The sequence below is a fragment of the Gadus chalcogrammus genome, chromosome 1 (genome assembly GCF_026213295.1).
Source record: "Gadus chalcogrammus isolate NIFS_2021 chromosome 1, NIFS_Gcha_1.0, whole genome shotgun sequence".
In the NCBI taxonomy this organism is placed as follows: domain Eukaryota; kingdom Metazoa; phylum Chordata; class Actinopteri; order Gadiformes; family Gadidae; genus Gadus; species Gadus chalcogrammus.
The window spans coordinates 17321078-17344660 of record NC_079412.1 but is presented as its reverse complement, the minus strand read 5'-3'; the positions used below and the strand labels follow the sequence as shown (position 1 = coordinate 17344660).

The following is a 23583-nucleotide window of genomic DNA, read 5'->3' as shown; positions in this document are numbered from 1 at the left end:
CCACAAATAGTGCAGCACAATGTTGCTTATTGTCCAAGGCAGCAATGACATCATTCACCACAAGGGAGGCTGCAGAAATAGTGCTATGTCGGGCTCTAAAACCTGATTGAGATGGACTCAGGAAAGAGGATATTGATAAAAATGATTTTAGCTGGGAATTAATAAGGGATTCAAGAATTTTTGAGAGACATGATAGTTTTGAAATTGGCCTGTAGTTGTTCATGTTATAAGTGTCACCACCCTTGTGCAGTGGGAGAACATGAGCTGTTTTCCAGGTTGAAGGGATAACACCAGTTGTTATGGAAAGATTGAAGATGTGAGTAATATATTCAAAAATTACGGTAGCTGAGGTTTTCAGAAAGAAAGGGTCGAGCTTGTCATCTCCAGTCGATTTCTTTTGATCAATTTTGATCAGGGCATTGCAGACCTGGGCTGAGTCTAATATTGTCAGACTAAGGCTGTTCTCAGAGAGTGGAGCTGAGATAGCGGGGGGTGTTCCGGGATCTGCTCGAGGATCTGTAGTATGGACATTTTTATCAAAAAGGTGCCCAGCTGCAGCAAAATGTCTGTTAAAAGCAGAGCAAATGACCGAGGGCTCAGTTAAAACAGTGCAGTCTTCTAAAATGCTAGCAGGCAGGCATGTACTGCGCTCACCTTTCAGACTTTTAATTGCTTTCCAGAAATCACCTGGTCTATTGGACGATTCAGTGAATTTTTGTAAATAAAAATCTGCTTTACCTCTCCTTATTGCTGATGTGCATTTATTTCGCAATTGTCTAAATGTAAGCCAGTGGGCATGGTCATTGGTCTGTCTTGCTAGGTTCCATGCCTTGTTCCTGGAACAATGCAATTTAGCAAGTTCATTGCAGTACCAAGGGTTGTCCTTAGTCCTGCATTTTTTATAGGGAACATGTTTGTCAACTATAAAGTTAAAAGCTGTGGTGAAGTGTTTTAGGGCCAGATCAACATCAGGTATTTTGACAGTATCTGCTATGTCACTGTAAAAAAGGTCATGTAAGAAGGCCTGCTCATCAAAGTGCTTAAAATTCCTTTTCATTACTACCCGAGAGCCACATTTCTGTAGCCTCAAGTCACGGATGCATATTATGGGACAATGGTCACTGATCCCCAAGTCTAAAACACCATTTGCAATATATTTTTCTGGTTTGTTGCAAAAAATTAAATCAATTAAGGTTGATTTATAAAAGTCTTTTAGATTAGGACGAGTGGGCACAGAAATTAGTTGGGTAAAATGCATGTCAGAGGACATCTCCTTCAGAGCTTCTGAGGCATCAGTTGACCAATCTAAATTAAAATCACCCAATACAATCAGTTCTGAGTCAGTAAAAGGCATAAACAGTTCTGCCATCTTGTTTAAGGCCATAGTCGGGGCACTAGGGGGTCTGTAGACTCCAATGACAATAATGGAATTATTGTAGCCAAAGTCAATTCTTAGGGAAATAAATTCAAAGCATTTTGGGATGGATACAGTGTTTAAAATAACGGCAGCATAGGTGCTTTTAACGTAGACAGCTACACCACCACCCCTGCTGGCCCTATCAGATCTGTAGATGTGATAGGGCCAGTGTGTGTGTGTGCAGGAATGTCGTCCCTCTGATCCCTATACCCCGTGCCGCTGCTCAGCCGCGAGTCCTGCAGCGCACCCCGCTGCGGAGGTCCGGGCGGGGGCCGGGCGGGGGCCGGGCGGGGGCCGGGAGGGAGGGGGGATTATATCCTCCCTCCATTTACCAACCCATGCCGTCCCTCTGAGCTATAATTTTCTTGCGGAATCTGTAAAAAAAAAAAATCAATGTGTAAACACACACTCAAACACATAAATAAAGACGTTCACCCACCCACACACACAAACACACACAAACACAAATACACAGTAATAAAGTGATTCACCCACCCAAACACCCACACACATAAATAAAGACATTCCCCCACACACACACACTCACACACACACAAACAAAGATACAAATTAATAAAGTGATTCACCCACCCAAACACCCACACACATAAATACAGAGGTTCACCCACACACATAAATACAGAGGTTCACCCACACACACAGACACAAACACACACACGTACACACACTTAAGTATAGACGTTTATCCACAAACGCACAAACACACACACACACACACAAACACGTGTGTGCTGAACAGCTTGGTTTGAGCCGTCCCGTGACGCATGTGACTGTGGTAAAAGAAAAGCGGTGACACGGGTCAGACCGCTTTCAGCTTAGACGGCCCTAAAAGGTACAGCACAGGCAGACACATGTTGCATTACGGGATTACCTGCATGGGTGTTGGGGGGGGTTTGGGGGGGGATATGAAATCCCCGGCGTGCAGCGGTGGAATGGCCGATGTCACGCACCCCCGCGGCGGACCGGGCTACCAGTGCAAGGAAATCAAACATCAAGAATGAGATTGAAGCGTGCGTGGCAGCAGGTGTGATGAACTGGGAGTTGCAGCGGGAAGGAGGCACCGTTGAGCAGATAAGGAGCCAAGATGACAGAAAATGAAATGTATGACTACAAAAGCACAGGCTACTGAGGAGAGGTGTAATGTGATGCCGGGGAGCTGATAGCGTTGAGGCAGTGACACAGGCGGGCAGAGGCAAATGGATCAGAGGGAGATTGGGGTTAACTCCGGGAGTTGATCCCTTCGCCGCCTTTCTCTCTCTATCTCCTTCCTTTTTGTTCCGTCTATCTCCTCCTCTATCTGTGTCCTGCGGTGACGTCTCCCCGCGCTGCTCCCTGCTACGGTGTTGCTATCAGAGGATCCGCCACTCGCTCACACACACACACACACACACGCACACACACGCGCGCGTGCGCCGCTGTACAGTCACTCACTGCACACACACATTCCCACGTAGTCGCAGGTACGGACAAAAATAGACACACACTCACACACACCGCTGTACAGTCACTCACTGCACACATAGACGCAGGTCCGCACAACAACACACACACACAAACACATTGATAGTTATGTGTCCATTTCTGTGATAGTGTTGTGCATCAAACTTTTGGATCTATTCTTGAAGCATGAACCTAGGGACTGTATTTGGAACATTCATGGTCAGTAAGATATCTCTTTTACATTCCCTCTCTCCCTCTCTCTCTCACACACACACACACACACACATAAACACACACACGTACTTTAACCGCACACCCATACAAGGTTTCAAGTGTTTAACAGAGGAGGTAATTGACTTCAGCGCTTAGAAAATGAGGTGAAATTGACTGTAGGCTGCAGGCACGGAAGGGAAAAGTCAATGAAGAATTAAACTGTTTGAAGGTCAGGCTAGATTTATGAGACTCTTGTGAGCCTCTATAGGTTATGTGCTGGTGGGTGATATGTCAACTGCAAATCTAACAGGAATTGTGAATTATGTGATATGCTAAATGTTTCCTTTATGTTCCTCATTGTTGTTGCTCAGGTACACAAAGCTGAACGACCCCGCGCTGTGGCTGTCCATCAACAGGACCAGTGGTCAGATAGTTACCATAGCAACCCTGGACCGGGAGTCCACCTATGTGAAGAACAACGTGTATGAGGCTACGTTCCTGGCTATAGACAGTGGTGAGTTCTGCTCTTTTCTATCGCGTTAAGGCTTCCTGTAGAATGTCACAGAGTGGATTCTTCTTGTTTTTCTTGCCGCTGTTATTATTTTGTGTTTTCTTCATGGAGGTGTGTATCCTCCCAAATGTGATATCATACATATTTCATTATACAGCCCAAAGCACACACACCAAATCTACATGGAGCGTTATCACTTTGAAAATAACTGAATACATCTAGGATTGCCCGTGGCCTTAGTTTATGAAGTATAATTTATGAATCGCTGTCACTGTCAAGCTTTGATCTGCAATAATGTCCAATGCGTGCGAGGGGTCTAACCCAGGGCCAGTCATTTAAAACGTATTTCTGTGGAAACAAAATGATTGGTGTAGTTTTCATATGTGGATGGTACCAGACGTGAACAGGGTGCAAAGGATATCATCCAGAGTCTAAGTAAACACTAAGAGCAAGCAAACACTAACACCTTCAACAACAGAGTTCACCACCTCCAAATACAGTACAAATCACAATGGTGTGACGTACTACTAATCTAGCCAATCAGTGATGAATCACATTACTAAGTTCTCAGCAGGGGCAAGGATTTGCCCTGTCAGACGTTTCAGCTTTGTTTTTGTTGGAAAACATTTTGCTGTGATAAAATGCAGTCCGTGTTTATCGTGTGTACATAAATAGATCTATCGTAAATATTCACAGTAAGGATACAGTATTAGAGACACCCTATGAGTCTCAGTGAATCATTAGCATAATTGGTTTATGTTTGGCCGTAACTTTATACATTAGCATAGCATTCATACCTTTCCGCAGCTTCATTTTTCATACTTGATGCCGATGTATTGAATAATGTCACTGATTGTTACTTTTAACTGATTCATCAATCTTGTGGTTGGCTTGGCTTTTTCCGCTGACCAAGCAAATATCACACACACACACACGCGCGCGCGCAAGCACACAACGCACCCACGCATAAAAAAACACAAACTTAGAGGACACGCTCCCCTCTCCTTCATCATTTTTCATCTTTATCTTTCAGTTTGGATTCGAAAACGCCATACTCAGCTAAACAAACAATGTTTTTCCCCATGGTTTAAAATAAATTCAATGTTGCTAAAGAACAAATAGATTGGCAACTTTTCAGAAGCTTTGGGTATTTTCTTGGTCATCATCTTTTCATTTCTGATTAAGGTATTCCGCTTTGGGCATAGTCTCTCTAAAACCGTAATGCATTCAATTATTTTCTCCCCTCCCTTTCTGCTCATCTTCTTCTCCTCTCCTCTCCTCTCCTCTCCTCTCCTCTCCTCTCCTCTCCTCTCCTCTCCTCTCCTCTCCTCTCCTCTCCTCTCCTCTCCTCTCCTCTCCTCTCCTCTCCTCTCCTCTCCTCTCCTCTCCTCTCCTCTCCTCTCCTCTCCTCTCCTCTCCTCTCCTCTCCTCCCTTCTCTTCTCTTCCCTTCTCCCCTCTTTTCTTAGCTTCTTCTCTCCTAATATTTCCTCCAATCTTCTCCCGTCCTCTCCTTTGCTCTCCTCTCTTTCCCTGCTCTTCTTGTCTCCTCCCTATCCCTCCTTCCCCTCCTACTCCTCCCCCCTCCACTCCTCTTTGAGGAGTGGAGGGGGGACAACTGAAGGTATTCCGCTTTGGGAATGTTCTCCGAGACAACTGAAGAAGAAGGCGGGCACCAGCCTAATCGCGGCAAACAAACACACTATTTATTTCTCAAGTGGGTAAAGATGCAGGGAGTGCTGCCCTTCCCCAAGTTACCACATTAGTGACGCACAGCGTACCCAGAGGAGTGTCCACCTTAAGTTAAGAAGTTAAGGCCTTGAGTTAGGCTCTTTGAAAGGGGCTTTTTTTTTTTCATAGTTGCCTAATCACATGGGTGTTTATCATTGGGTTTGCGTTTTACCACGTGCTTAAAACGATGCAAAGTACAGTGCAAACCCAGAATAGGCGACCGTAATGCATTGCTTAATGTGGGATTTTCCTGAAGAAAACCTGTCGAGCCGGGTGGCCAACAGAGTTAACGCACCGCCGGAGTAAAAGTGAACCTCGCATCTCTCTCCTCACCCAAGGCTTTTGTTCTCCCCAGCCTTTAACTCATAATCCATTATCCTTCTGAATAACCTGGCTCCCATGTCAGAACGTCCTGACCAGAAGACATCCTTTGAACACTGTTCAAAGGATGTGTTGAGAATAGTATTCACAGGAAAAACAACCCTGTGAATACTATTCACAGGATGTTTTACCGGTCAGGACTTCAGGTGCACCTTAGTATCTATTCAATAAATAGGTACTCTGGTGCATTTGGAAAGCAAGTGAGGAGGATGGAGATTGCCACATTGTGAGCTTCTGCTAGTAATGCGTCTCTCATGTTCCAGTGGGCTGTTAGTCGACTGAGCTCTCGGGAAACCACTCAAATACTTTAATGTGGCAGATTTTAGCAGAGATGTGTCACCAGAAGTTGAATAAGGATGTTGAATGCGCATTCGTATGTGTCTGTGCATGCCTGCCTGCTTGTTTTCTTGTGTGTGTGTCTGTGTGTGTTTGTGTGTGTGTGTGTGCATGCTTGTTTTATTTTGTGTGTGTGTGTGTGTGTGTGTGTGTGTGTGTGTGTGTGTGTGTGTGTGTGTGTGTGTGTGTGTGTGTGTGTGTGTGTGTGTGTGTGTGTGTGTGTGTGTGTGTGTGTGTGTTTGTCTGTGTAAGTGTAGGTGTATGTGTGTATGTGTGCGTGTGTGTGTAGGTGTATGTGTGTGTATCCTGGTGTGTGTAATCATTGTGTATCCATTGGACTATGTGGGAGTTATGGAGTGTCAGCCATGAAAATGTGAGAGGGATTACAGTGTGACGTGCCATGGTGTTGAGACACAGAGTGGAGAGAGATATGGGATGGGGCGAGATAGAGAGAGAGAGCGAGAGAGAGCGAGCGAGCGAGCGATGGGAACAGGGGGCCAGAAGGACGAAGCGGTGGGGAGATGTAAACTCATATTTCATTCCATTTTATTCTTTTTTTATGTTTTTTGGGCAAAGCCGTATCTGTCGGCCTTTGACCCATACGACGCAACGTTTTCAGATCTATTGTTTCTCCACCTTCTTCAAAGGACATACGGTAAGCCTACTGCAAGGCCGTTTTACTCATGCTGCAAAATCTCTGTACCCACATCAAAAAAAAATTTGGGAGGGAAGTTAATACAAATCCTTTTGAAGAATTTACACAAACATAATTATTTATTTAGCTGGATGAAGACCCACATAATTCTCCTATCAGCAGCGGCAGGCTGCTTCCAAATGTCCCCTATAAATGGTTGGGATTAACGAACCAAGTGAACAGGGAAGCCCTTTAGTGTGTTTGCATTTATGTGTGTGTCTGTGCCTGTGTGGGCATGTCTTCCACTATGGGCTGATAAAGGCATCTACTACTCAGCGTTACTTATATGTGTATATCTTAATACATGGCAGGTATTTTTATTCAGCCCCTCTGTTGTGTCCAATTTAAAGCTTACCAATCTAATACATTTTAGAATAACATTGCCAGAGTACCACCCCCATATTTTATCTCAACCTCCCCTCCTCCCTCTCTCTCTCTCTCTCTCTCTCTCTCTCTCTCTCTCTCTCTCTCTCTCTCTCTCTCTCTCTCTCTCCCTCTCTCTCTCTCTCTCTCTCTCTCTCTCTCTCTCTCTCTCTCTCTCTCTCTCTCTCTCTCTCTCCATCACCCTCTCCCTCCCTCTCTCTTGCCTTCCTTCTCTCCTTTCTCTTTGTCAAATGTCTTGCTTCACTGCCAGGTTTAATTGGCAGATCAGTCGGCTTTGCATAAATCGCTGTACACTACGTAGGCCTTATCCCCACCAAGAGCTAGGTTCCTGGGGCAGGAGTCCTCCAACTATTGGCTTAGTCAGTGGGGCGTGGCAGGGAAATGGGTCCTAATTGGACGCCGCCAGAATGTCTTGGTCGTTGACACACGCTTTGATAAACAGCTCAGCCTGCTGAGGGACTCACTCCTCTCTCATTGCCATTTATGTACTTTGGATTTTTCCTTTTGTGAGTGAGACCCACACACACACGTACACACACACACACACATACACACAGCTTTTAATATTTTGGAGAATGTTTGGATCTTACGGTATGTTTGTGTAAGTGTGAGCGAATACGCAATAGAATGAAACACTACGTTGGGCTGATTATAGTACATTGATGCAGCAATCACAAAGGCGGTAGTGCGGACAGATGGGGTTTCACTCACTATAATACACTCAGATTACAATTTGTGTTTGGGTTTGTTTCATGATGTAACAGTTGCTTTGTGTGTGTGTGTGTTTGTGTGTGTGTGTGTGTGTGTGTGTGTGTGTGTGTGTGTGTGTGTGTGTGTGTGTGTGTGTGTGTGTGTGTGTGTGTGTGTGTGTGTGTGTGTGTGTGTGTGTGTGTGTGTGTATGTGTGTGTGTGTGTGTGTGTGTGTGTGTGTGTGCACGTGCGTGCGTGTGTACTCATGTGTGCATGCGTGTGTGTTTGCGTGTGTGTGTGTCTGTGTCGGTGTGTGTGTGCATGTGTTGGTGCGTGTGCACTCGTCTATTAGTGCATGGACACACTCACACAGATGCGCGGGTATAAATGCGGCATCTCACACTGTGTAAATACAGAGTGACAGAGTGTGAGTGTTGTGTTGGTGTGCGATGGGCAGGGAGGTCGTGCACGACACAGCTGTCAGAAGCCGTTCCGTCAGCAGTGCATAAAGGTGTTGCAGGCGCGCAGCTCTCCTTCAGAAAAACCTTTTCATCAACCGAGAGAATGTCAACTCTTGACCTCACAGCGGGGGCCCTCGCTCACTCAGGGGCCCATGCTGCATTCAGCTCGTTGCCTCGTCCTCACCTCTCATCCCTCTATGATTGGTCTTTCCCTTTATCTCTGTCCAACTCTGCCCCCATCTCCACTCCTATCAATTATCCCCATTGGTCTCCCTATCTATTTTTTAGCAAGAAAGCCTGTATGTACACACACACACACACACACACACACACACAAACACACACACACACACACACACAAACACACACACACACACACACACACACACACACACACACACACACACACACACACAAACACACACACAAACACACACACACACACACACACACACACACACACACACACACACACACACACACACACACACACACACACACACAAACACACACACAAACACACACACACACACACACCACACTTATGGTGCAAGAACGAACGCTTTCTCCACCCTGCTCATAACAACCCAACTCACATACACACACACACACACACACACACACACACACACACACACACACACACACACACACACACACACACACACACACACACACACACACACACACACACACACACACCACACTTCTGGTGCAAGAACGAATGCTTTCTCCACCCTGCTCATAACAACCCAACTCACACACACTCTCAGGCTATACCTGCTCGTGGCCACACAACAAACGCCCCCCCCCCACACATACACACACACACACACACACACACACACACACACACACACACACACACACACACACACACACACACACACACACACACACACACACATTGTCACAACATCTCCCTGCTCGCACCACCCATCCACCCCCACACACACACACACACACACACACACAAACATCCGCACAGACTTACCTTCCTCTCTCCCCAACTCCCGTCCAGACTCCTTAGCCAAACACACAGACTAACCTCTCTCCCCTCACCCACCTCGAGGTTCTCCCGCGGCCAAACACACACACTAACCTCTAAGTCTCTCCACCCCTTCCGGCCCTCCAGGTTCTCCCCCGGCCAGCGCCACCGGCACCCTGCAGATCTACCTCAACGACATCAACGACAACCCGCCGGCGCTGGTGCCACGCGAGGCCCAGCTGTGCGAGCGCGTCAACAGGAACACCAACGGCGTCAACATCACGGCGGCCGACGCCGACACGGACCCCAACGCCGGGCCCTTTGTGTTCGAGCTGCCCAACTACCCGCCAAGCATCCGACGCAACTGGACCATCTCTCGCATCAGCGGTGAGGAAGAGGGGTCACGGCGGGGGAGGAGGAGACCTGTAGCAGCGGATGGAATGCGTTGTGTTATGTTGTGTCCTTGCCCTGCACTGTACGACATCTAACCCTAACTGCTCCCGACGAGCTGGCTGTCGCCTTTCATGGTTTACACCACCGTCGGGGTGTGAATGTGTGCATGAATGGGTGAATATTTGCGCTTTGAGTGGCCACTGGTTAGAAAAAGCGCAATATAAATGCAAGCCATTTACCTTTTACATTGTGTTTACCTCCCTCCACCTCCGTCATTCAGGAAAATTGTATGCTTTTGTTCATGTTTTGATATATAGTGAAAATGATGATAATATTTTGACATTAGGTAAATGTTTGAAGTAGTCAAGGTAAAAGCATTCGTATTATTATTCAGTTGTTCATTATTTATGGATAATTATTTGGAATTTGTATTAGTTATTATCATTCATTATTATTTATCCATGTTTTCGTTATGGAAATGTTGCTCTGAACAGTTGTTTGACTTGAAATCCCTCCCTCCCCCTCTCTCTCTCTCTCTCTCTCTCTCTCTCTCTCTCTCTCTCTCTCTCTCTCTCTCTCTCTCTCTCTCTCTCTCTCACCCTCTCTCTTTCCCTCTCCCAGGCGACTACGCCCGCCTGGGCCTGCGCTACCAGGTGTACCTGGAGTCGGGCGTGTACGAGGTCCCCATCGTGGTGTCTGATTCGGGGAACCCTCCGTTGTCCAACCGCTCCGTCATCAAGGTGAAGGTGTGTCCATGCGACCGCAACGGAGACTGCACCACGCTGGGGGCCGTGGCGGCCGCGGGCCTGGGCACCGGCGCCATCATCTCCATCCTGGTCTGCATCATCATCCTGCTGTGTGAGTACCGGGGGGGAGCTGGTTGGTGTCTTGATGTGGTGGTCTCTGACTCCGAAGCTGCAAGCACTTAAGCCTTGTCAGACCATCTGGATATTCATGTCATGTGATCAGCAGTGAATCAGTCTGGCCTTGGCTGGGCGGCGATTGATTGTCAAATATTGCCACAGCCTTTGTGGGTTAAAAAAGTTCAGCCAATCAAAGCGGCGCTTCAGTCACACGAGAAAACATATTGTAATCTGAGAAAATTATTCTGTGCCGATTTCTGTTTCGTCTTTTAAAATCATTATTTCGTCTTTGTCAAATAAAAACAGTTTCGATTGCGACACTTTCCTGTGCTTGCCGCCGTCGTTTATTTCTATTTGACAGACTGCAGCATTCCTTTTACTTGGGGAACAGAAATCCGAGCAATGAGTGGTACCGTTTAAAACGTTTAGAAAAGGCTTTCAAAGGGATCGAGGTCAGACTGATCTGCAGAGAGAAACGAAAAGTGAACTTGTAAGATAAAGATGGTCTCACTAAGAAAGGGTTGTGGTGTCAGAAAGCATTTTCCAGTCCTGCATGATGGCATCCTTGAGCTACATGTCCCTTGACCCCCCTTACTTGCTCCTGACAAAAGTGTACTGCAGATTTGGATAAAAGCGAAATGACTGTTGGGTTCCCACAAACTAAAGTAAAGTTAAGGTGTCTTTCAATGGAAATGACCAAAAAAGCATTGATGAAACACTGAAGGACTCATCAAGGAGACAGCAATGAGCCTAATGGGTTCCTAAACGTTTCCATGGTGATGCCACATAGACAGTTTAGCAAAAGGATAGAAATGATGATGCAAAATCCCAAACCACGACTCTGTATAATCCCACCCAACTGTGAATGCTCGTAACACACGGCAAATATTAGAACTGGAATCCGTAGCTCAAGTCAAACCAAAAAGATAATGTACTAACCAGGTGACTCACCAAAACCACACACAGGAATGGAGAGGAGGAAAACCAAACGTTAAAATGTCTACTCTAATCATAACAATAACTAAATAGCTAAATGGGTTAAAGGGAAGAATAGTCTGTTCACACACACCCACCTCTCCTTTGACCCTCCCTCTATCTCTCTACGGTATTTTTTGCCGCTACTTTCCGGCACATACATAAATGTGTAGATAAATCTAATATATGTTTCTCACACATGGGCCTATCCAAGAGGCCGTTGCTCTCTGTGATGGTCCTAACTCCCTGCAGCGCAGTATGAAGAGAGGATCATGAAACATTCACCAGAAATACATAAACATGTGCATTGCATTTTATATTATGGATGTAGTCCTTGGCTGATGGTTTCACACCAAGTTCTCTCTTGGTTTCCTATAAGGGAAAAGTGATGATCTAGATCTTGGAATGCATTATTCAGCTGGGGCGACTCTTGAAAACGATTACGATTTTATGGACAAATAGACACAAATAGATGCTTTCCAGTTTCCCTTGCGCATGTGTCATTAAACCACTGATATTTTCAGTATAGATTCCCAAAGGGGCATTCTTGAAACTTCCCTATTTTATTTAAAACATGTGCGTAAGCTTTTCTTTCATCCAATTCCTAAATCAATAGCATGATATATAGTGAGTTATAAAACTATGAGATACTGACTTCCAAAGTAGTGTAAATTCTCTAGGTCGGCCATGTTGTTAATGTCAAAAGACAGAAGAAGCTGCTTGAATTTTTTCAGATTCTAGCAAATATTTTCGACCCATTTCTTCATTTGAAGTCCATGAAATGCTTAACATGTTGACTCCTCCATCACCCAATGCTGCCCCTCCCATGCCAATGTTGATCCCTCCCACATACACACTGGCTCCTCCCACAGCCACTCCCTCCCCTCCCCACATTGTACCAAATCTGTGATATTTGACCCACAACAAGGTGGTGCCAATGGCTTAAAAAGCGGCTGTTAAAATCAAAACAGAATTTGTAGCCCTTAAGGATTCCAGCGGCACAGACAGAATAACACACAGTGAAGCCTGAATGGCGTCCACGAGACCCGGGCGTGGGCTCTGCGCGGGGGGTCGCGGTGAGGTCCCGCGTAGTGACGGGCGCGTTGTGTTGTGTGTGGCGTGGCAGGCATGGTGCTGCTGTTCGTGGTGTGGATGAAGCGCAGAGAGCGGGAGAGGCAGACCAAGCAGCTGCTCATCGACCCCGAGGACGACGTCAGGGACAACATCCTGAAGTACGACGAGGAGGGCGGGGGGGAGGAGGACCAGGTGAGACCCCAGCACACACACACAAACACATGCCAACGCGTAAACACTGCACATGCACACACACACACATCTATACATACACGAAACCCATAAACACTGTAAATACACATGCATGTACAGTAAAATACACAAACACAAACACACACACACACATTCAAACTACACACACACACACACAAACAAATATGAACATGCATACAGTACACTAAATATACACACTCATAAATAAACATGTATGTGTACCATACACACTACATACACACAAACAAACACACACACACAAAACATACCTTTCACATACGCATGACACAGACAGGCTGCCTACCTGTGCCGCGGTTACATCCATCTCTCTCTCTCTCTCTCTCTCTCTCTCTCTCTCTCTCTCTCTCTCTCTCTCTCTCTCTCTCTCTCCGACTCCAGGACTATGACCTCAGCCAGCTGCAGCAACCCGACTCCCTGGAGCACATCATCAGCAAGCCCCCGGGGGTCCGCCGGGTGGACGAACGCCCCATCGTCCCCGAGTCCCAGTACCCCATCCGGCACGTCCTGCCCCACCCTGGAGACATCGGGGACTTCATCCACGAGGTACGCCCACAAACAAACACCAGCCACACAAACATACACACCCCCAGAGCGGAGCGGTCCTCTGAGATGATTGTCTTGTCATCGTCCTGATGGGATTCCCGCCTCTGTGGAGCTCCATGAATGGTACCTTTTGTTTGAAGGGCGATGTATAAATAAACTTGCCTTCCAGAGAACAAGGGTGTGTCCGCAAGACACTGGCTTACGCCTTGCGTATGCAAGCAATATTAGGATTTCTTTCTTTTTATTATTTTTCGCAGAGTCAAGCTTCATGAACACAATTCAGGAGCCACTGCACTCCACAAGCCACTCAGGAATATGTAAATATATAAGAGTGAAATCTGAAGTCCTTCAGCTTTTGGAATGCAGTCCCATGTTGAGTTGTTTGCTCAATCCTTGAAGGCGTGAACTCGCCTTGATGTGATGTCTGGACCACAGCAGGGGAAAGGCTGGTCCATGTTGTTGCAGCAGTGTGAAAACACTCCTGTCTGGGCTTTCGGTGTCGGGCCTGGGGAGTGACAAGGCAGATCTCGATGGTAACCTCCCAGTGGTTCCAGCTCGAACATGAGCTGAGGGTAGCGGTGCTTTCAAGTCTGCTGGACGGTTGGGAGGGTGCATCTTGAAAAGGATGGTTGTTGCAGCAACTGTTCTGTGTTATGGCTCAGCTTGGTGAGAGCATACCCCTTTAGGGCACAGTCCTCATTCACCCCAGTGCTCTTCAGTGCCTTTTTCTGGATGACTTCCAGCTGCCTAAGAGTGGTTTGAGGAGCATTTATTCCAGCAAGGCAGGAGTACTCCATGATGCTCCTGACCTGGGTTTTGTAAACGTTGACTCTGCCTCTAGGATCAAGCTTGCTGGCCACCTTCTGCAATGCTCAGATACGTAGTATCGTAGTATACGTTGTCCAGGTCTGCAGGTATTAGACTGTTTTCCGAGGAGTACTCTGTTAATGCACTGTCTTAGTACCTCCATCTGCTCACTGAGCTTGATTGAAGTGTTCCCAGAGAAGTGAGCTGATGGATTTCTCTTTGTGGACAGGATCATTGCCTTACACTTGCTGGGCTCTTGGGTGAAATCCAAGCATCAGCTTGGATTTTATCATCTGTTATGAGTATGAAGAAGGCGGAATCCCCGACATAGAGAATTTTGTTATTCCCCTTAAACACAAGATCATCTATGAAATTGTAGAATAATGATGGCTCTGTGATAAAGTGACATGGAACGGTACTTTGTGGGTTTTGAGTTTGAGTCCCTCTTGTGGATCGGGGTCACTCTGGCAGTCTTCCATGTTTTTGTACCCATTCTACCAAGGGAACCCGGGAACAAAGCCACCCAGATCCATCGCAGCCATCTGTCATTGGAGTCTTCCTTTGTTGCCGTCTTGCCCCCTATCCTTTTTGCATTCCATTGATCTCCTCGTTAATGAGATTAAACATGATCGAATGCTACTCAATTCGGTATGCAGGTAGACACAACAGGCAAGTTCAATTGAACCTGACAGCTGCTGTGCCATGTATGCTTGTACTACACACACACACATGCACGCACACACAAACACACACCCTCACACATGCAGTTATACGTAGATATGCGCACACATGCAACGCATACACACACGCTCAGACAGGTACGCACAGGTACACACTCTGCAATGTTGGCACATTCATGCGAGGAAATGCTGATTGACAGAATCATGAAAACACGTTCACACTCGAGAAGTGATGGCAGCTGTTCAGCTTTGATCCGTCTATCCCCGATTTCCACTCTCCCACTCTCTTTACTTTTTTTTCTCTCTCTCTTTCTCCCTCGCTCTCTCTCTCTCTACCCTTCTGTCTTACAACAACCAACAAGCACATGGTTCTCCTGGCACCTATCTTACCCCTGGAGGCTGGGCCATGTCGGACTTCCTATCTCCCACGGTGGAGAGAGGGAGAGGATGTAGTGGTCCAACCTCGTTTATCCTTCAAACTAAGGGTTTTCTATACCAAGAGGGGGAGTGTTGGCGATGGAGGGAAATGTTGAGCCCGGTGTGTTCATCCACCGGAATAACAATGCAATCATCCATGGCTGAGAGAAAATGACAGGAAACGCCTGGTGAACACTCGACTTGAAGCAGTGCAGCGCAAAATATTCCCACAAAAAATGTAAAATGTCGGGTAGAGCGCGTACCATATAGGCTCAGTCCGGGTCGCAGAGACCCGGGTTCGAATCAAGCCCGTTCGCCTTTGCTGCATGTCTTCCCCTCTGTCTCACATTTCTTCCTCTCTATCTCACTCTATATTAAAGTACAAAAAAAGGAAATCAAAATGTATCTAAGAAATTATCAAATGTCAATTTTTTTTTATTTCCTTTGTTCCTCATCGAGCGTTATATCCTTGCGCTTTTATTTTCTTAAATCCATCTCTCTTTTAAATTTTGCTGTGTAACCGCCCACTTCAGCTCAAGATTACCATTACTATTATGCCCATGCATGTGAACCAATAATAACGCAGTATAACCCCCCCCCCCCCCCGGCTGCAGGGTCTGCGGGCGGCGGACAACGACCCCACGGCGCCCCCCTACGACTCCCTGCTGGTGTTCGACTACGAGGGCAGCGGCTCCACGGCGGGCTCCGTCAGCTCCCTCAACTCCTCCAGCTCCGGGGACCAGGACTACGACTACCTCAACGACTGGGGCCCGCGCTTCAAGAAGCTGGCCGACATGTACGGCGGAGGGGACGAGGATTAAAACAAAACACAAACGCAAAAGACGAAACGGCAACGGAATTGAACAACCGCGCTCGAGTGTGCACTTCGACGTCGAGAAGGGGGTGGGGTCGAGGGAGGGAGGGAGGGAGGGGGGATGGAGGGGGGGGGGAAGAAAAGAACGTGTGCAAAGAAACACACACACACAAAGAAACACAGACGCGTGCACTCACATCACGCATTACCACTCCACATACTTGTTTCATAGTCGCTGGGCTGCCACACTCCTCCTGTCCCGACTGAGACGAGGTCCGAACGAGGCTCTTTGATGAACACAACGCAACCACGCTGACGGATTGACTTGATCCCCGACCAATCACATTTGGCCCGTGGATGTCCGTTTGTTTTCTGGTGAGGCTCCGCCCTCCAAACTGTCCTTAGGCTTAAACTGAGACTCTAAACTCCTTGGTATGTCATCTGGTTTGGTTCAAACTATTGTTTGAACCAGACCATTGGTTCAAACAATATTATTTTTTGACTCATTGATGTATGTTACAGGTTCATAACTTTATCCGATTTTTTCAGTAGGTTTTGCCTTTTTTTGTTTGTATGCACCTTTACTCGTCTTTCCCCATGTACCTTGTGAGAGTTCACCTGTAACGCGCTGGTTGATCTCCGCCATGACGGGGGGTTTGGTCCACTGCTTTGCCTCACTGCCCGTTAGGGGGGGTTGGACGGAGATGGGGGCAAAGTAAACACAGAACAAATGTAAATGTCCCTTCCCACACGGAAGGCGTGGATTATTCTGTGGGTGAGCTGGAGGTCCTGAGAAGAGAAGCACTGGTGTGTACGAAGTGCCTTCAGTGGTGCGCATCTGGTAGACTCTCCGCCGTCTCAGGATTGTCACTTGATCCCTGACCCTTTAACGCAGACCTATCCATCTCATCGGGATGAACCCCATGCAGGGCGAGCTGTACAAACAAGGGGAGGGTGGGGATTAGCGTACTATTCGACAACATCGTTGGCATAAAAGGGGGCTTTATGTTGACGTTGAAGTGTGTGAAGACAATATATGTTTTGCTAACACATTATCAGTGTTCCTGTCCTAGTTCCTTAGTTCACAGCAAACTCCTAGTAATTGAGGATCCCGAAATCACAAAATGAAAGATGTATGTTATTTTCGTCTCTCATTGCAACTGGGATTGTTGGGGCTGTTGTCACCAGCTTGCCTGGTCCTATCTCGTACTTCATTTCATTTGCACAGAGAGTCTGGACCTAGGCCTACTCAATTGACAACGTTAACTCACTTAAAGGCGGGTGACCCACTAACTTACCGCAGACCCAGACGTAGTACAGAAGGGAAATTCTAATTGAGCGGAAGTACTTAGGCGGGCGGAGCCAGGCTAGTCACCAGCCACGGTTGTCGCCATTGTCACAGAATTGTAAAGGAATCACCAGTTTTCCTCTATAACAATCACATATACAGTTTGTTTAACAGGAGTTTATTCCTTGATGTAGCTGTGGAAGGCTTATTTCCTCAACCGTAATCAAAACAATATCAACTATCCTTCATGTTCATTTTTACAAAGGATTTTTTTTATACGTTTCCATTCTCTAAAACGGTGAGATCAGAGCATCAATTTAGCAGCTCCAGAATCTGCCCCCCAGGCAACGTCTTCATTAATGTTGGACTACAATTACTAAGATGTATTAAAAGTCTGTGCAAGGAGCCTCTGTTTTGAAGAAAAGGTAGCGATGGGCACTCTATCAAAAAAAAGATGCATAACTTAAGCTTCAGATAACACTTGTGATAAGGGTTGACAGTTTAACACTACCTACGTTTTTTTTTTTTATCAGATGTTTTATCTCCACTTCAATTAACATTGTTGGACCAAACCAAACGCTTTTCCGTTGCGGTTAAATGGTTCCACTTTGTAAAATATTTTTTTTTTAACAAGCGAGGCAATGGTGAGAATATATCATACCAGAAGTATTCAGTGCTTAATGCTAAATGTTTTCCCTTCACATCTCTCGCTGCCATTTCTATTTTTGGGAGAGCGCTTTCTATCATTAAATCTCTTCTAGCGTCAGCGCTGGGAATTCTGGCCATCTATCTCTCGCTGCTCTCTCCTGGTGGATTATATTGGGATTGGCCAGAGTTGTGTGTTTAATCCACTTTTAATTAAAGGAGATGATGAATCCCTAAAGGTAAACTCTTTGAAGAGTGAGATCCGACCAGGCTCGCATTTCATAAAATGGAGCAGGCTACTCCGCTTCTCCTCTCTCTCTCTCTCTCTCTCTCTCTCTCTCTCTCTCTCTCTCTCTCTCTCTCTCTCTCTCTCTCTCTCTCTCTCTCTCTCTCTCTCTCTCTCTCTCTCTCTCTCTCTTTCTCTCTCTCGCATTTCATCTACAACTCAACAAGGAAGCACTCACAGTGTACTGAATTAAAGAAAAAGAGTGTCGGCGGGGAGGCGGGTATATGGCCTTCGACAAGCGAATGATGAAACGGTTTGATTTTCATTGTGAACAAACTAAAAATACAGGGGAGAACAAAAATCGGATTGTTAAAAAAGAGTTGCCAATTCTATGTTGCGTTGTGAATATAGTTTACAGCGCAGGTTGTCGAAGCGGGTGAGGACAGAACAGAGCAGGACGTGGAGCGGTATCCGCAGGAAGCAGGCTGCTGGTGGATAACACCTCTCCTCTCTCCGTGCTCCCGCACTACGGTGTGGCTTTGCAGAAGAAAATCTTAGGGAAAACAAATACAGCACTCACAGACGGCCCATCCTACCTATTTCAGATGTTGTGCTTGATTTTGTTTTCGATAATGTGCTCGTCGTTATGCCAATGTTCTGTACGTGTTGCTGGTTGTGGATTCACATTTTATGGCTTTAATTCGTTCTGTTTCGTTTCATTCAATGCAGCCTTTCTTGACAAAAAAATAGAGCCATGGGGTTCAGGAAGAACCGCGGTGTTCCTACATGAGCTTACAGCCATACTTCCCATGTGGTCGGTGTTCACGGTCTGCTTTTATAGTCCAAGGGAAAGGTCGCAGTCTCACTATAATCCAGCGCGTATCATCACCCCACCTTAACCACCCTTTCACCCTACTAGGCCTTACTGTAAATACGTGGGTGTGCTTCTGTGTGTGAATCCCTTTCAGCGTCCTTCACAGCTCGACGAAGGAACGGTCACGATGCTGACCCGGCATTCAAAAGAGAAGCTTAATAAATGGTGTGTGTTTCTTTATACTTGCGTATTCAGTTGTCACATGCGATTCTGGGGGAGTGCCGCTGCGCAAGGCACGCAGGTTAAACTAGCCCACCGACCAGACCTTCGTGTGTGTGTGTGTGTGTGTGTGTCAACAACCCAAAGCCATGCCATTACCGAGAATCCGTGGTTAGCGATGAAACAGGGCGACCGTTGGACCCCGTAAGAGACACAACCTGCCCTGACCCTCGGAATCTCTAATGTTCGATGTGGAGGTATAGAGAACAGCATCACGGACAGTTTTATAATTTATTGTTCCTCGCTTTATCTTTATCTATCCATTCATCCGATCTGATGTTGGCGACAGACTCACTTTTTGTACAAACGCAGTGAAATGGAACATGTATAAATGACTACCTTAGCTTACAGCCCCAGGACCAGGTGTACCTAGCAGAGGGTTGCGTTGTGTCTTGGGTTTGTGGATAGCAAGTCCTAGCAGGGATACGGGCTGATCATGTGGGCATGCATAGAGAGTGGAGAGAGGTGGGGGGGCGGGTCCAGGAAGCAGCCGGTGTTTAGAATCTTCTGCTCCAATCAGAACCACCGACACAGCAGCAGCGGTGTCTGGTTTGAATTGTCCTTATATTGCTCAAGCCTAACTGTACATAATAAAGTATTTGCTTGAAGCTACAAAATGGAACCACTTAGACAACGTATACTGTACAACTGGAGCTTTTTGCATGTGTCTTTTTATATCGGACAGAAGAGTTCTATAACCGTAAAACCATACAATGTTTTCAATTGTGTCGCAGCCCGCATGACCAAGGTGTTTCGGTCCAGACGTGATTCTGGTGTACATACTCACATAAGATATGACAAGGGGGGAAAAGACAGACAAACAAAAAGAAAAAAAAAAAGGTAAAAAGAAAAAAAAGCTGGGAAAAATCACTGCACAGTTGTCGAGTCAAAATAACCTTTTTTGTAAAACTGTCAACAGCACAACTATTTTGTATTGTTGTTTGTACCATTTTTTAAGAAAACTAAAAAAAGGAAAAAACAAGAAAAAAAATAATAACGTGTGTTGTTTTAAGCGTGTGTTTCTAGTGCCACTGCAATTTTGGTTTTCAAATACTGTATACGACATACGCAGCCTTGCAGATCACCTTGTAATATAGTTTATGAGCCGGCCACTCCCTGCCGGCGCACCCCCATGTTATAAATAAAGTTTCCCTTCCTAATAGGAATCAGGTCTTTCTGTCTCATCTTTCTCCGCTCTGGACCTCCGCCAAAGAGGCCTTCTTTCCTTCTTAACACTCATTGCAGTCATTTCCCAAATTGATTTCACAATTATCAACTGGCTAATGGCTAATGGCTGTGTGAGCATAAATCCACCCTAACAAAGTTTGAGGCTTAGTAATCACACCTCCTCCTTCCCGCCCTTCGGCTGTGCTTTCACTGCCAATTAGCATGAGTTGGTGGTTAAGCTGCAGCGTTACGGCCCTGTGGAGGCCCATTCCACCCAACACTAACACGCTCACCGGTGATTAGAAGCACAGGGCCACTCCGGACAGCACATTTGGTGAGATGAGATGAATCAATTTGCCATTTTTCTGAAGTGGACATTACGATATTATCTGGTGCCTTTGTAAATGTTGCTCAATTAGAATTAAGGTAATCTACTACAAATGGCCCTAAGGATATTGAATTTCAGGGTAAAACGATTGATTTGCTTTGCTGGTAATTGGAATGTATCAAAATAAATCGAACAGGGTAGCTTTCTTTTGTTTAGCGCTGTACTACAGTTGAATTGGTCTTGTGGAAAAGGTTGCTGTGTGATTGCAGCACTGCAACAGGTCAAATAAAGGGTAATGTTGTGCTACCTTATGAAAAGCTCTTCCCTAGTGTATAATATAATACAATCACCTATTTATAAATGTATTTATACATAATAATCACACGTAATTCTAATACAGATAATTTACGAGTTAAAGGGATTTATAGGTCTACAAAAAGGTGAGCATTAGCTCATAAATAATTTTGTGATAAAACAAACCAGCTAAGAAATACTACATAAGTAAAATAATATGCGTGAAGAAAAACATCTATGTAATGTTATGTAGCAATAGATTTATCTTTGGAGAGCATCTGGCCTGGTCCATCCTTGGACAGGAGACTGTGATGGACTGGGAGGGGTGCTTGAGGGCCAGTAGAGGGTGCTCATCCCACCGGCCTACGTTGTCTCCCCACTGCCCCAGGACATGCCATGGACGGGCTGCGTTGAACAGATGAGACGTCAAACCGAGGTCCCCACACAAACACACACACACACACACCACTCACTGTAAAGCGCTTCGGGCTCTTGAAAAGCACTAGCAATGCAATGAATTATTAGTATCATCATGCTTCTGTTATCATACAATTCACTGTGATATACGTTAAGCACTGTATATACTACTATTCGGAAAAATGAATGAAACAATTGCTGACATTTAAGCGTGTTTTGCTGCTCAATGCGAGGTTCATTGGGCAAAGGGAGAGACAAGAGATGCAGAGGGGGAAGGAAACGAGCGAGAGTTGGAGAAGCCGAGGCGGGCGAGCAGATGACCTCCGGGGCTACTCTTTTAGCACAGCAGGTCAATGAAGCAGCAGTAGACCCCATCTCCTTCCCATCGATTGGCCTGTCACACCGTGTCAATGTGCAAGTGGAAAAATGAACCCCTGCTGTCTGCCACTGGGTGAGGCCATGAGCACACACATACACACATGCACGCAGACACGTACAAGCACGCAGACCCACAAACATAAATGCAGACACGTGCATGCGCGCAGACACACATAAACGCAGACACGTGCATACCCGCAAACACACACACATGAACACAGACACACACATGCACGCATACAGACACACATGAACACAGACACATGGATGCAGACAGCCGCATGTAGACACTCAATCTCTCTCTTTCTCTCTCTCTCTCTTTATCTCTTTTGTTAATCTTATTCTCTCACTCGAGCAGTTTTTCTCTCTCTATCTGTAATTATCTCTCTCCTTTACTCCCATTAATTTAGTCTTTCCGTCTCTTTATCTGTGTTTCTCTTTTACTCTCCTTCCACCCCTATCCTCTCTCCATCCCTCAAGGAATATCCCTGGCAGACTGGAAGAGATCTACTCCACTAAGCGTATACTTGGAGAGCTAGGTATTAAAAGCTCCAACAGTAAAACACCACCTGTAGCCAACAGGATGGGCCGGTATTGATTGAGCCAGGTAGAAGCTTTGTGATTATTAGAATTGCACCATGTGGTATTTCTATGGATTTAGTGCAAGGCGGGTAGCTTGTGATTGTATTGATCCCATCTTTCACAATTTTTAGAACACAACCCCTAATTGTGCTGGTCTTAATTCATCCTGTCAAACATAAGGTAAACATTTAAAGAGCTTACTTTCCCAAAGATGTGAACAAGAATACGTGTGTGTGTGTGGGGCGGGGGGGGGGGGGGGGGGGGGGGGGATGGGGGGGGGGGGGGGGAGGTAGAGGTATGTGTATGTACGTGTGTGTGTACGTGTGTTTATGTGTGTGTTGTGTGTGGGGGTTTTTTGTGGGTATGTGTGTGTGTGTGTGTGCGTGGTGTGAGTCTTTGTGTGTGTGTTTGGTGTGTGTGAGTGTGAGTGTGATTGCGTGGTGTCGATCCTCCACACTAATGGCTTATTTCAACAGAGCCCTTGCCTATCTGATCTGTGTTCTATAAACTGCAGTTCTATTTCAGTCTTGGTTTTTGTAGCGTTGACATGAGACCAGTACCACAACCTGGAGTGTGTGGAATTTTAAGAAGAAGAAGAAGAAAGAAAGAAGAAGAAAGAAAGAGAAGGCAGGAAAGAAGAAGAAGAAGAAGAAGAAGAAGACGAATTAAGAAGAAAGACGAGAAGAAGAAGAAGAAGAAGAAGAAGAAGAAGAAGAAGAAGAAGAAGAAGAAGAAGAAGAAGAAGAAGAAGAAGAAGAAGAAGAAGAGAAGAAGAAGAAGAAGAAGAAGAAGAAGAAGGAGGAGGAGGAGGAGGAGGAGGAGGAGGAGGAGGAGGAGGAGGAGGAGGAGGAGGAGGAGGAGGAGGAAGAAGAAGAAGAAGAAGAAGAAGCATGATTTATGTAGTAATACATTAAGGTTGCATGCCTTGAACTGGGATTTTATGGTGCGAGAGTGTTTATTTTGAATAAAATGGATTTGAATGTACTTTGTCAGTTCTTTTGACGCAAGCATCCATTGTAGCTGGGAAAGATATATTATATATGCTGCTGTTTACCGTCTCTATTCACTGACGGTCTATGTATACACACAGCAATGGCAAC

The 23583-nt window shown here is 46.0% G+C and overlaps 1 protein-coding gene across 1 annotated transcript in view; it reads left to right on the top strand.

Moving 5' to 3' along the window:
- Positions 1–16137, top strand: part of LOC130379812 (cadherin-4-like) — a 162613-nt gene extending 146476 nt beyond the window's left edge. The window contains exons 8-13 of the mRNA XM_056586911.1: positions 3463–3605; positions 9413–9652; positions 10280–10516; positions 12623–12762; positions 13183–13347; positions 15866–16137. Of these exons, the coding sequence (XP_056442886.1) occupies positions 3463–3605; positions 9413–9652; positions 10280–10516; positions 12623–12762; positions 13183–13347; positions 15866–16072 (1132 nt within the window). The 3' untranslated portion in view covers positions 16073–16137. The remainder of the gene's footprint in view (positions 1–3462; positions 3606–9412; positions 9653–10279; positions 10517–12622; positions 12763–13182; positions 13348–15865) is intronic.
- Positions 16138–23583: the final 7446 nt, after the last annotated feature.